This window comes from Aquila chrysaetos, chromosome 24 (genome assembly GCF_900496995.4).
Source record: "Aquila chrysaetos chrysaetos chromosome 24, bAquChr1.4, whole genome shotgun sequence".
NCBI lineage: Eukaryota > Metazoa > Chordata > Aves > Accipitriformes > Accipitridae > Aquila > Aquila chrysaetos.
Window position 1 is genome coordinate 2,702,836 of NC_044027.1, and position 13,517 is coordinate 2,716,352.

A 13,517-nucleotide genomic window follows, 5' to 3' on the forward strand; every position below is an offset into this window, starting at 1 on the left:
ACCAGCTCAGAAATGTTTGTAATTTATTTAATTTAATATTGGTTTTGTTCTTTTTTGATAATAAAGAATGTGTGAACAATCATCCGCTGCTTCTGCTGATTCGAGAGCAGGCTTTCCATAGCAGCTCCCATCCAGTATCAAGCATCTTGGGACAGTTTATGCCATGGGAAGATGGGATAAATCTTCAAATTCAGTACAAGAGAGCTGTAAAGAAGGGAAGAACAGTTTTTCCATCGTGCTCCCTGGTGAAACCAGGCAAGAAGGAATGCATTTTGAAAACCAGGCCGATTTAAACCCTGTCAGGAGTGGGGCTGGCACACCCGAGGGCACACCACCATGCCCGACTCAGGCCCGTCCCTTGGCCTGGTCCTCACCAGCATCCTCCTGCCCAACTTGGGGCTCTCACCGAACCTGGAGATGGTTATTCCCCACGGGCATCCCTTTTCCCTCCAAGGGCCCCCTCATTTTGGGAGCAGCATCCTGAGTCCCAGCGCTCTCGGCCTCCCAGTGGGCTCCAGGCACAGCCCAAGCCAGGGTGAGGGGACATTCCCATTATTGCTTGCTGCTGTGGGTACCAGACACAGTTCGCCACAGCTCCTAAACGTCCCCTCGAGATAAGGAACATGCGATTTCACGAAGAGGAGAGAGAGAACCGAAGCGCCCGCTCACCCTCCCGCCCGCCGCCATTTCGAACGGGCCTCGGCGCAGAACTACAACTCCCGTAAGCACTCGCGGTGGGGGCGGGCTCAAGCCGCCCATTGGCCACCCTCTCGGGCAGGTGCGTGACGATTGGCGTTCGGCTACGCCCGTCCGTTCCTCAGCGGGGCGGGCGGCAGCGGCGGCCGAAATCCGCCGGGGATGGCGGGCGGGAGCGGGCGGCGGCGGCGGCGGGTGGCGGCGTGGGCCGCGGCCCTGGGGCTGTGCGCGGTGTTGCTGGCGCTGGTGGCCGCCGTGCTGCTCCGCGCTTACCTCCTGCGCTCCCCGGCGATCCCGCGGCTGTGGGCGAGGCGCGGCGGCACCGTCTCCTTCAGTGCCGGCGAGAGGCTGGAGCTCAAGGAGGCGCTGCGAGGTGAGGGGGCCCGGCGGGCCGCCCTGGCTGGCCCCGTTCTGCCGGCGCACCGGGCCTCCTCGGGGGCCTGCAGCCTGTGTGCCCCTCTTCCAGCCCCCGGGTCAGGGGTTGTTGTCGGCCCCCTGTTTCCCCGGCGTCGCGGCTGGGCCGTCCCGAGCTCGCCCTGGGGCTTGTGGCGGCCCTCTCCGCAGGGAGAGAGGTCGGCGTCAGGGGGCCGGCTGCGGGGCACGGGTGGGAACGGGGACACCACTGAAGAGGGACACTTCCTCAGGTGCTTTCCCCTTGGAGGAAACCGGTTGTTTGTTCTCCTAAAGCCAGCTTTCTTCCTGTGTTGATTTTCTTCAGTGTTTCCCTCTCACACCCGCAGAATGCTCCAGGCACCCCGTGACTGCATTTGCTAGGCGTCTTTTTGTCCACTGGATAAATCATTGTCAGGTTCTTTTTTCTTTCTTCCTGGCTGAAACCTTGCACACTGCTTCGCTGCAGGCAGCCTGTCTGTAACAAGGGTGTGTTTATGCTCTCTGACATAGTCTTATGCAGAAGCCTTTGAGGCTATTTGGATCTCATGAGGTTGGCAGTTTGCAGGAAACCACAATCTGGCATGAAGCAATAGTCCTGGACTGTTCAAGTAGGAGTTGGGTTCTGTAAATCTCATACGTTGCTGGCGTGTAAGATTTATTGCTTAGAAAATTCTGTTTACATACTTTTTTAATGGGAAAATGCAGGCATACAAAAGATATTTATTTTTGTGTTTCTTCTTGAATAACACGACCTTGAAAAGAATTTGTAACCTCACTTGACAGATGGTCTTAGGAAAGGCAGCTGTGATTGGGACTAAGTTATACCAGTGTGTTGCATGACAGTCGCTGGATGTTGGAGAGCAGCCTTGTCTGACCCTGTTTAAATGACAGAGCAGACTAGAAGGACCAACAAAAGACCTGTGTGTTTATATGTCTTAATAGGTTGGAGCAGTATGAAAGAAGGTGTTATAAACAATCTTGCCATCACAACCTTGACTTACTATTGAAAAAGAACCTTGAACTGCCAACTAAGCTCCCTGCTTAGCTGCCAGAAGTTTATGACTATGAGGAATCAGGTCACCCGAGCAAAATGCAGCTCCTTCTGGACAGTAGCATTTCTAACAATATCATTCAACACTTTAGGCTTAAAAATGGAGTTGAAGTATCTAGAGGAATACCTTGGCTGAAACTGGGAAGAAATACCGGTGTGCTGCATGCGCACAGCTCAGCTGGAGTACATCAGTCTTTTTGGATAGTGGCAGCTCTTGCTATCTGTGAAATAATCTTTAAAGCCTGGAAAATATTCAGGAACATAAATACTTTCCCTTTTGAAATGCAATTCAAGTATTGTTTGACTGATTGCAGTGTCGAATGATTTCTGTTTTGTATTTCATTGAAGGTGCTATTAAAATCCCAACTGTTTCCGTATCTCCAGAGGACTTTAATACAACTGCCATGGCAGAATTTGGGAATTACATTCAGGAAGGTACTGAACTTTCATTCTTAGCAATCTCTGCTGCTCAGTTTTATTTTCGTAAACAAATTAAAGATAATATATGGTTCTTGAGTGTAATGGAACAGATTTTTATTTTGTTTTTTCCTCAGGAAAGGACTGGCAAAAGTGGCATACATAAGTCACCTCTGCAACAGTGTACTTTGGTGTAGCAATGGCCAAAGCTAGAACAGACAAGGTTCCAATGTCTTTTTACAGTGGTGGTTTTTGGTCCTCAAGCTGGTTAAATGACTTTGCCATTAAAAAAAAAAAAAAAAAAAAGGAGGACTACCCCTGCTTCAGCCTACTTTTTTGGCAGTCCCATCATTGCTACCTGCAAAACAGCTGCAGCACTGGTGAACAACAGTTCCTGGTTTTGCTTAGGAAAGTCTTAAATACAAAGTGAGGTGGATTGGTAGAAGTATGAGAACGAAGCTGCACATCTGCTTCCTGAAGGAAATTTGTTGCGGTCAGTCTTATTTACAGGGCTCCCACTGATGCTAAATAGGTGACTATTCTATGGAGTGTATAATGATAAAATTGGACGTTATTGTTAATTTTTCTTTTTCACTTGTTTTTAATTTTTTTCTTAACAGTATTCCCGGCTGTATTTTCTTCAAAGTTCATTCAACATGAAATTGTTGGGAAATACAGCCATCTCTTTACTGTTCAGGGTTCTAACCCTGAAATGATGCCCTATATGCTGCTTGCACACATGGATGTTGTGCCTGCTCCCCCAGAGGGCTGGGATTTCCCTCCTTTCTCAGCTGCAGAGCATGAAGGTTTCATCTATGGACGAGGAACGCTGGATAACAAAAACTCTGCCATAGTACGTCGTCTTGGTAATATTTCAGAGAGATACAAAGCTTGAAAAAGGCAGATTGGAGGAATCTATTCTCTTGAAATTTACTATATTGTCTCTCTTACCCCTCTTTAAATGCAGGATATTAGTGATAAATGCCTAAGCCCTGCAGTTTTCTCCCAACTTTTCCTAGAGATGAAGCGGATGTTCTTTTGTCACTGAAGAAAGCAGAATTAAAGCTCTTAGAAGATACAGAAAAACATATTCACAGATGCAAATGTGTTTGGTTAAATGACATATTTAAATTTTATGTCAAATGCTGTGTTTGAAATCAGGGATAGACCTTTTACTTTTTCCCAGGTGTCATAGGGGCATTCAAAGCCAAACTTGGCCCTTTGAAAAGACTTGAGTTTCAAAATAAACGTTTATTTAATATTACAGTCAAATAACCTTGTATCTTTTATCTAGTCTGTGGCAGAACAAAGAGCTGTTGTACTAAGTACATTTGGGAGGAATAAAGTACAAAAAAGATTGATCTGTGAAGGATTTCTTATTTGGGAAAAGGTTGGTGGAAAAATTAATAAGGAAAATAGTCCTTTGTGACTTGCAAAGATTACTTCCATGACAGCCCTGTATTTAAATTTAAACAGCTGTTTAGCAAACCAGTGTCATAGATGCTGTGACTGCTTATTGTGGCATAGGCCATACTCCTATAAAGTTTCTTCAGGTTGTTTAATCATCAATCTCAAAGCCTTGCAACTTAGAACTTTGTTTTGGTGCTTCCTTCTACTGTGAACTGCACAAGTAACTCCACAAATGGAAAATAAAAATCAGCAATTTCAGTGAACACTGCAAAAATGGGTGCTGACAAGGTAGAAGCGATACAATTTCTCCTAATGTAAAAAATTAACTAGCTTAAATTGAAAAAACAGGTGAGATGGAATAATATAGCAAATGGTAGATTTCATTTCTCATTCTTCAGATTAAGTTTCTCATTCTTCTGTTTCTGTCATCTTAGCATTTTTTGTACAAAATATACTGCTCATTAAAATAAATGGATTTGGTAGCTCAAGTCAGAGCCAAACTGTGTGTAGGATAGGCAGTTTAAAGGAACAGTGAATTCCTTGGATAATTATAACTGTTGTGCTTCCTGTGCAGTTTGTCACTGACTTCATCAGTAGCAAGAACAAGCCTATACTGTATTTTGTGTATGTACACTGACACTGTGTAGCACACTAAGTCTTAAGCATTATTGATCAAAAAAAACTGCAGCGTGTTTTCCAGAGAATACGAGTATCATCAGCAGGAGCTGTAGAAATAAAAGCTCAACTGTGAACAGGACAAAGTCTCCTTAAAGGCTGTGGATGCATCATATTTCTTTTACGTTACATTGCATTCTTTTACATTTATTCTTCTTACTAACACACAATAGTAGTACAATACATTCTGCTTTTTTTTTCTGCAGGGTATTCTGCAAGCTCTAGAATTTTTGCTGAGAAGACATTACAGACCACGCAGATCTTTCTATGTTGGTATTGGACATGATGAAGAGGTATTTTCTTTCATTTCATCGAAATAATGAGTTGCTTGCGTTGTTCGTGTATGTAGCAAGGCTTAATTTTTAAACATTGTTTAGCTAGAAAGTCTTTCCTGTTTTTCTTGGTTATGTGGGTAGATACTGTGTCAGGCACGTGGTGATAGTTATATATTGATTGTTTGGCTTTAATTGACATTGACAAAGGGTTTGGTGTGATGAGCAAAGGGAAAAGAACACAGTAGAATGTTAGTTCAAATTCTTTTCTGCATGGAAGGTGCAGCAGGAGTTGCGTTTTGGAGTATAGTACATGAAAACCTGGCTTAAGGTTTACACAGGTGTTCCAAATGATCAGGAAGAGCTAACAAAAATGTTCCACTTCTGTTGTGGGTATGCTCACTAGTAAAAGGTACAAAGACAGATGAGGTGGTTTTGTTTATTAATTATCAAAATATAAAGACAAAGAATTGTTAATAGTTAAAATTAATACCTCTTTAAAATGACTAATCTGTGGAGCTTAAAGCTCTGAGATACCATTGTGTCCAAGACCTAGTAGGTTTCAAAGTAACGTTCAGTGACTTGTGAATGAGAGCATTCCTCAGTGTGGATATAAATTCATCTGCTACTAGGCTGTTAACGATCTCCAATGAATTTTGCTAGGAAGAATCTTTTATTGACAGGGTGCTCTAGAGCTGTTGATTAGGGGATTTCTTGCATTCTTTGTACTGTAGCACTGATCACTGTCAACAGCAAGATGTTTTCCAGAATTCTTCCCAATGGCATAGCTTAATCTGATCGGTTCCTCTGGATTCTCACAGGTGTTTGGTCGGAAGGGAGCAATGAAGATTGCAGCTCTGTTGGAAGCTAGAGGAGTGAAGCTCTCCTTCTTACTAGATGAGGGAAGCGCAATACTAGATGGCATCATTGCAGGCGTGAAGAAGCCAGTAGCTGTGTAAGAGAGAACGCAATTGACCATGATGAAAGTGATCCATTTTCAGTAATTAATTTGTGGGAAATGACCTTGCTAATGTCAGTAAAATATGTTTTCAAGGCATGTGGCAGTGTTCATGTTGCTAAAGCTACAGCGGTGGTGCAAAGTGCAAGCAAAGGACCTTCAGCATTTGCTTGTCGTCCATCACAGCTGTGCTGACAAAAGCAGAATGTTCCACTTAGCCAGTGCAAGCATGTTAATTTTATGCTGTAGAGTCTGCTCACTGGAGAAGCAGCCAAGACATCAGTACTCCAAACATCTAAAGATTGTGTTAAGGATTTGTTGTTGCTGCTTCTCTGGTGTTTTTTATGATACTAAAAATAGGCAGAGTAGTTCGTTTTACCTATAGTCTGTGCATGTGTTTGGAGTTGCATTAATGTTGTACTTATTTATCATTGAACAGAATTGCTGTCACAGAAAAGGGTTCATTAACACTGAACTTCACTGTGGAAAAAGAGCCAGGACATTCATCCTTTCCTCCTAAGGAGACAAGTATTGGCATTCTTGCAGCAGCGATGTCCAGGTGAGAGCTTCGCTATTGTCTGACGTCAAAGACAGTCAAGCAGACTCCTAAGTCACTGATACGTGACTTTCTTTTTTAATATTTGTATTTATAGTATTTTGCAATTCCCTTTATATATTTGAAATTGAAATTTGTAGCTCACTTTGAAGGGCAGAAATGCAATCCCCAGCAACGGGACAATTGCCAAGTGTCTGAAGTGTCTTTTCACTTCAACTGTTCCTAGTGTCAGTTGATTGTTTACAACCAAGACAATTGCTGCGTCATTATGTCTACCATAATTTACTTTGTAGTGATAGAGATTGCTTTGATTGGGTTGCAGAATTTCTCTGGAATTTATTCCTGCACATACCTGCTACCTCTAGCTGGTAATTATCCAAGCCAGTAAACATGGTGTAAAGTCAGAATGTGACTGGGTAAATCTTCATTACCTCTCTGTGTAGGTATAAAATTGGCTAATAAGTACATATTTTAGAAAAACTTAATATGTCCAGATATGATGGAATTTGGTGTGATATTTTTCTAGATTTCCATGTATTCTTTACAAGAGTCAGGCTTTTGGATTTTTTCAGCTGTTCTTGAAAGAAAGCCTTTGCATGTGACTGGAATGCTCAGAAATCTGTCGTGGAGGTGTGCTCACAGATATACTTACCAGGAGAGGAAAGTGTGATTGCATCTCAAATACATGGATACATTTCAGAAATCAAATTCCTATCAACCTTCTGGAGCAATAATAGTCAGAGATTTTTTAAATTTCAAGTGTTGATTGCTTTGCTGTAGACTGGAGCAGAATCCCTTGCGCAATCTGTTTGGCCATGGACCAGAACTCATGACTGTGGAGCACCTTGCATCAGAGGTGAGGAAAGAACTATGATTTCATTCTCAGATTTTCATATTAGTAAGTGAAGAGTAACCCAGCATATGAATTTAGAGCATAGTTACGTAGTTCCTGGAAAGGAGAAGACTTGAGCTGGCCTTTCTCCCAGTTAACTGTTTCTGCTGGAATTGTTTCAACCATAGCCAAGTGACTACACTGTCTTCTTAAAAACTAGGAACTTTCTGATTTGTGGTTTTGTTTCTTCCACTTAGTTCAGGTTTCCTCTCAATCTCATCATGAGCAATCTATGGCTGTTTTCACCTATTGTCAGCAGGTAAGAAAATATATCCTTGATGACCATTCCCAGCCTCTCGCCCTTAAAAGATGAAGACCACTAGCCATTTCTAGTCTTCCCAGGAAATCAGTTATACCATTTCATAGTTTAGACAATGTCAGTGCTTTACCATTAATAACCACTTTGTTAATTGAATAGGCCATCATTCAGCTTATTGCCTATGTAATTGTGGTGCTTATGTTTTATCAATATTACTATTTTTGAAAATTTTTTTTTTTTTTTTCAGAGTTCTTGCCTGGAAACCTTCCACCAATGCCTTGATTCGAACTACTACAGCAGTCACAATGTTTAATGCAGGAATCAAGGTAGCTTCATTTTGATTTTTCTCCATGTAGTACGATGAGACAATTAGGATGTTTGCTTTCCACCTATTTATATCCAGTTATGAGATGAGTACAGGCCCTGGTGTTAGACCCTGTGTGGTGTCACCACCAGTCTCATTTTTACTTTAGATTTTGGGTTTAGCTACAGTTGAAGTCTTTCAGAAGTATCTGATCTCTGTCACAAAAAGATCTCTGTAAACCAGTGTTAAGATTGTTTATATTTTAGGATGGACAAGAGAGAGAGTTTTCTGTGTAATCATACAAAGTATCAATGACAGTATTTGAAACTGTCACATTTGTAAACAGTTCCCTAGCCCAGATGGGGTCTTGTGTTTGTGAGCACAAGTCTGGCGTTTACCTTCATTCAAGTAACATTAGTGTGCACCTTGGACTGAGAGATAACAGGTTCTGGCTGATACAGCTGGATCTTGCCTTGATAAGGAGGTGTAGCTATCCAAAAATATTGTAGCCCTGGAAAATAAACAACTGTTTGGTGTGTCCCTGAAAAAAATCTGTTACTGAAAAGCATCACTGGACAAGAAAACAAGATGCAGTGGCTGAACAGTGACACTGAGTGGCCAGGAGAGAAGTGACACCCTGGTTTCTTGTTTTTTTTTCTAAAGATACCTTTTTTGTTTAACAAAATTATAAATACTCATTCTGTAGAAAAGAAGAGTTACGTGTGTTCAGTAACATCATTTGTTAAGTGACTTACATACTTGGGGAAAAGTAATATGACAATGAGGTAAAAATATTGCTTAAAAAAACAACAAACTTTCAGAGTTTGTCAATATAAAGTTTCTGAAGGGAGAGGGCTTATCTTAAGAAGAAAACTTCTATATAACAGCTAACTTCATTTTTGTTGAATTGATGACCATTTCTTTGTGTAGTTATCTGCATTATAGATGAGATTTATGGTATTTTGACACAGAGTACAGAAAGAGATATCACACTTAGTGGAAATGGTGAAGCATTAGTCTGAGGCCTGGAGTTGTTTGAGCAGTTTCTGAGTTTTCAGTTGGCATTTTAATCTGTTTTTAACTTCCTTTTAAATTTTGGTCCTTCATTTTTTCTAGATCAATGTCATCCCATCTTCTGCAAAAGCAACCGTGAACTTCCGGATCCACTCTGCAGAGAAGGCCACTGAGGTACTTACTGTACCCCCAGATGCGAGGCTGTTCTCCATCTCTTTCTGAGCAGAGTGGCACTGGGCCATTTGTGGCAGCAGATCTGTTCTGTAAGAATACTCTTTTCGTCTCTCCCTGTATTCATACAAGCAGTAGAAGGGGATGATTTGGGAATTGCTCTTTTATGGAGACTGTCAGAAACACAGCTTATCTAAGGTCTTTTCTCCTCCTTTGAGATGGATTGCAAAGTGCATTGTTTACTATGGCTTCTTGAATGTGGAGCAGAGCAAGAGGCAGACCAAACTTGCAAGCATGCCTTGCAGTTGCATCGAGCAGATTTCAGAAGTCTTTTTGTGCCAAAGAGCACATGGACCGTATGTGATTATGGAATGGAAGCGTTAAGGTTTGTGACCTGTGAGAATATGGGAATCTTGCACGCTTCAGTAGGTACGACATACATGCCTGTCCAGCCAAGGACAGCTGTGAAACATTGTCAGTAAATAATATGTTTCCTTCCCAAGGCTTTGCTGAAAGTTTGCCTCTCTGGAAGCTTTTTCTGGATTATTTACTTGGATGACCTAACTGCCAAGTAGGAGCAGGTTAACCACCTGCCTTTCAGGACTGAAGCAGTTCAGGAATACCTTGAGACAGTGATGTGCATCTGATTGCACTGGGGTTAAAAAAATTAGCTTAAGTATCAGCCATCCACTGAGTAAGAGGAAGAGAGACTGCCACACCGTTTCAGTCCTAAGTATCCATCTGTGTTTGCAGCCACAGTTGGTAGATCATGGACAAATGTTTTCTGGAAAGTGGAACATTTGCTGATATCTAGAAGGGATGTGCTCTCTCTTCTTTTTTTTTTTTTTTTTTTTTTTTTTTTTTTTTTTGCTTATTTAATCTCTGTGTTTTACCCATAGGTACTAGAGATAGTTAGAAACACAGCTGCTGATGACAGAGTGAAGATTGATGTAGTAGAGGCCTTTGACCCACTCCCCATCAGTCCTTGGGATGACCAGACATTTGGAGTCCATATTTTTCAAAGAACCATTCTGGATACTTTCCCAGATGTTGACAGTGTAGTCCCAGGTAACAGCAAGCACATGATGATTATTGTTTCCTCTCCAGCTTCCGCCCTGCTTTTCTCTCCCCCATCCCCCAATATTGACTTGTTTCCATTTTCTGTGTACTTCTCCACCCCAGCTGTTAACTGCTGGAAACAGCTGTTTTTTCCTCTTTTTATTCCATTCCCTCTTTATGTTTTAAAAGTTTTAATGTTGTTTTTTAGTAGTGGAAGTAAAAAAGCAAACAGGAAACTGACAGAAACAATGAGCCTTGAATTTGACTCTTTGCACATACAAAGGAATCTCTTCAGGGAAGAAAGGAATTGTGAGGGAGAGTAGGAGGTCTTCTTGCTTTAGCTCTTCTTTTATTGTTTTCATAGCTGGCAAAGCCATTGCTGCTTTTCTGTATTGTTCCTTATGATCCCAGCCCCTTCCCTTTCTCGCAGCTCCTTCTTAGTTCTGTACTGTTTGTTGGACTGCAGTTTTAAGGTTAAACTTTTGTGGAGGCTGAGTATCATGGCTGTTCTTAGAATGATTGAATTGTATGTTCAGCTCCTCCTGTTCATAGAGAGAATGTTCTTCCAGGATGTACCAATAAACTGTTTCCAGTGATTTTGCTTTTGTTGTAGCTAGAGGTTATATAGAACTGTTATCAGATGCCTTTCCTTTCTCCTGGGAAAAGTGTGGGTCATTAAATTGCTGCTTTCATGCAAAGTAAACCTGAGGTTTGTTTTCCAGGCACATGTATTGGAAACACAGACAGCAGGCATTTCACTAACGTCACAAATGCCATTTATCGATTTAACCCACTGCTCTTGAAATCAGATGATCTTCCCAGGTACTGTATTCTGGCTGCATGTGGGCAGCTTTTTGGGGTGGGGACAAAGAGAAAATCGATATGCGTTAGGCAGAAGAAGGAAACCCAACCTTGTATACCTTGGCGTGGTGGTGGTGTTGCCTCACATTCTGTTAGGCCACCCATTTCCTGCAGATTTGGGTGCTGCACAAATAGGGGATGGTAATTACACTGGGAGAGTGTTAGCCCTTACCCTTCTTTACTTCAAATGCATACAAGACCTCATTTAGGTGTCCCATTCGGTAGTACACCAATGCTGTGAAGCTAACTGGATCCTTTATATAGTGCAGCAGTGTGAAAGGTGGTGTTCTGGTGGTTGGCCTTGTTTAAGAGATTTATCCGTATGTTTGGACACATGCCCCTCTGAATTTATTTGCTCCTTAAAGCTGGCAGTTAGGTTTCCTGGAGCAGTGATAACAAAGAACATCATCATGCAAGGGACTGTTTGTTTATTTAGCATGTACTTGATTTGTCATTTTATTGAGGTGCAGATGATACAGGAGTAGAGTGTTCTTGTAACTGTACAGGACAGTGACATAAATGGCCAAGAAATGGGCAGAGAGCTGGAATACTGTTTTTTCTTTTCCACATACACCATGGACTTAGTTGTTGTGCTCTAAGCCTTAGATCATTAAATTTGGTTGGCCTAAGGAACAGACATTGCAGTTACAGTACAGTATTTGTTGTATATTGCTATATTTTTATGTTGTGCATTGCTTTATGAAGTGAACAGGCAAGTAAGGTGCTGGGTATATGCAGGTGGGTCACAAATGCACACTGGAATGAAAAACATTCTTCTTTTTCTTCCAGGATCCATGGGTTGAATGAGAGAATCTCAGTTGAGAATTATGAGAAACAGGTCGAGTTCCTCTTTCAGCTGATAAAGAACTGTGATACTGACAAGCTTCCGGACCCTCACGCAAACTCCCACGAGCTGTGAGAAACACACCAGAGACAACCAGCTACTAAGGTGGACTCTGGGATAGCAGGGGTCTGGGCCATAAGACTCAGTTGTGTGTTGCATATTGAGCTGCGTCTGGAATTTGGGTTTTGTATATTGTCGTTTATGTACAGATGGAAAAACTGCTGGTTGCTGCTTTAGGCAAATGTACTGTTTGCTGGAAAGTGATAAGAAACTGGGCAAAATACAACAAATGACCCTAATTTCTGTTCTTCTCTGGTCTGATATGCAGCCATTAATCTGATGGTATTAATTCTTTCAGTGCTTTCTTTAAGCCTTTGAAATTGGTAGGCACTTAAAAATCTAAGCTATAATCATCAGTCACTCACCTATCAGTAAAAGAGGTGAATCTTCCTATGTGTGCTTTTGACAAACTCATTTTATACAGTTAATTGATTTTTCACAAATGATGTCTCTGTCAAAAGCTCACGTGAAAGGCTCGTGACAGAGCATAGGTTTCGTGTAATTGGTAGAGTTACACTAAGAGTTTGTTGCACTGCTGCTTGGTATGGGCTTCTTCCCCAGGTGATGCTCTCAACCGGCATCAACGGTGCTCTCAACCAGTGTCAGTGTTAACTTGATACCGCTAAGTTCTCCCATATATGCACTGATTTCTGACTCTCTCTTAAAATACTGAGCTCCAGAAGTTCTAGCTATATTGCTTTAACTGATGTTGCCCTGATATCAGAGGTGCTGAAAACTTTTCCTCCTGTCTTCTCAGTGACTTTTTTCTTTTTCCCCTTTCTCAATCTTAGGTATGGCCCAGGGTATGTTGTGCAGCTGGGTGTCAGAATAAGGAATTGCAGCTTTAAATAAGAAACTAAATCAGTGTTGTCTGCTCATATATATTCTCTTTTCACTGAATCAGTTTCTGTAGTGGATGTTTCTCTTTTGCTTCTCTGAGAACTTGATTATGAAAGATGGCAAAGCCATTCAGTTTCTTCCAGTTCAGTGGGAGCAAGAGAGTCTTTGTTCCTTCACTGCCTATGCAAGCAGTTTTCACTTTACTGCAGCACTTCTGTTGACTCAGCTCTTTGGGAATCCTAGTGTAGACAGGCCATGGATGTTGATTCTATTTCATCTTGCACTTCTTGCACTAGCATGCCTATCTTTGTTAGCACTAAAGGGTTAAGCATTCTTTTGGCCTTGATAGTCTCTTTACTTGGGTTTACTGTTATTAGTTAAAGAAAGAAAGAGTCAAGAACCAGATGTTAGCCAAAGTAAAAACTGGGTGAAAGCTGCTTTGTTATACTGACATGCAGACTGTGCTGCACGTACTAGTGCAACTCCTCCTATTGCACTGTTGCAGAGATGTGTGTCTCTTTCAGAGTTTGAATTATACACTGGAATGGGTAGTTGTTCTGCTCTAAATTCATATTGTAAAATGTACTGGAATGTACAGGAAATATCCTGAAACGTATCCAGAAAAACAGCGATGGAACTGTGATTCCTATTCTTTCCGTTCACCATTCTCTTTATTTATTTGCAGTCTGATCTTATCAGTATGGCCAGTGGGCTAAAACTGTATCAATCTACTAAATAATTGAAACCAGATCAGCATTTTCATCTAATAAAACAAGGCATGCAGA

The 13,517-nt window shown here is 41.6% G+C and overlaps 1 protein-coding gene across 2 annotated transcripts; it reads left to right on the top strand.

Annotated features, from left to right (window-relative positions):
- The first annotated feature begins 843 nt into the window (after nucleotides 1-843).
- Nucleotides 844-13,517, top strand: PM20D1 (peptidase M20 domain containing 1). Of its 2 annotated transcripts, none has more exons than XM_030000246.2 (13): nucleotides 844-1,069; nucleotides 2,489-2,575; nucleotides 3,178-3,410; nucleotides 4,849-4,935; nucleotides 5,736-5,869; nucleotides 6,312-6,431; nucleotides 7,209-7,284; nucleotides 7,518-7,579; nucleotides 7,827-7,905; nucleotides 9,000-9,071; nucleotides 9,968-10,136; nucleotides 10,850-10,949; nucleotides 11,778-13,517. In XM_030000246.2, exons 1-13 carry the CDS (start codon nucleotides 859-861, stop codon nucleotides 11,905-11,907), a joined length of 1,560 nt encoding a protein of 519 aa, XP_029856106.1. In that variant the 5' UTR covers nucleotides 844-858; the 3' UTR covers nucleotides 11,908-13,517. The 2 variants fall into 2 exon arrangements, with proteins under 2 accessions (XP_029856106.1, XP_040975794.1); XM_041119860.1 differs by lacking the exon at nucleotides 844-1,069 and adding an exon at nucleotides 2,695-3,050.

Coding starts and splice junctions, on each gene's coding strand:
- PM20D1 (XM_030000246.2), top strand. CDS start 859: ATGGCGGGCGGGAGCGGGCGGCGGCGGCGGCGGGTGGCGGCGTGGGCC. Junction 6,432..7,208: donor CTTGCAGCAGCGATGTCCAG/GTGAGAGCTTCG, acceptor GCTTTGCTGTAG/ACTGGAGCAGAATCCCTTGC. Junction 9,072..9,967: donor CTGCAGAGAAGGCCACTGAG/GTACTTACTGTA, acceptor TTTTACCCATAG/GTACTAGAGATAGTTAGAAA.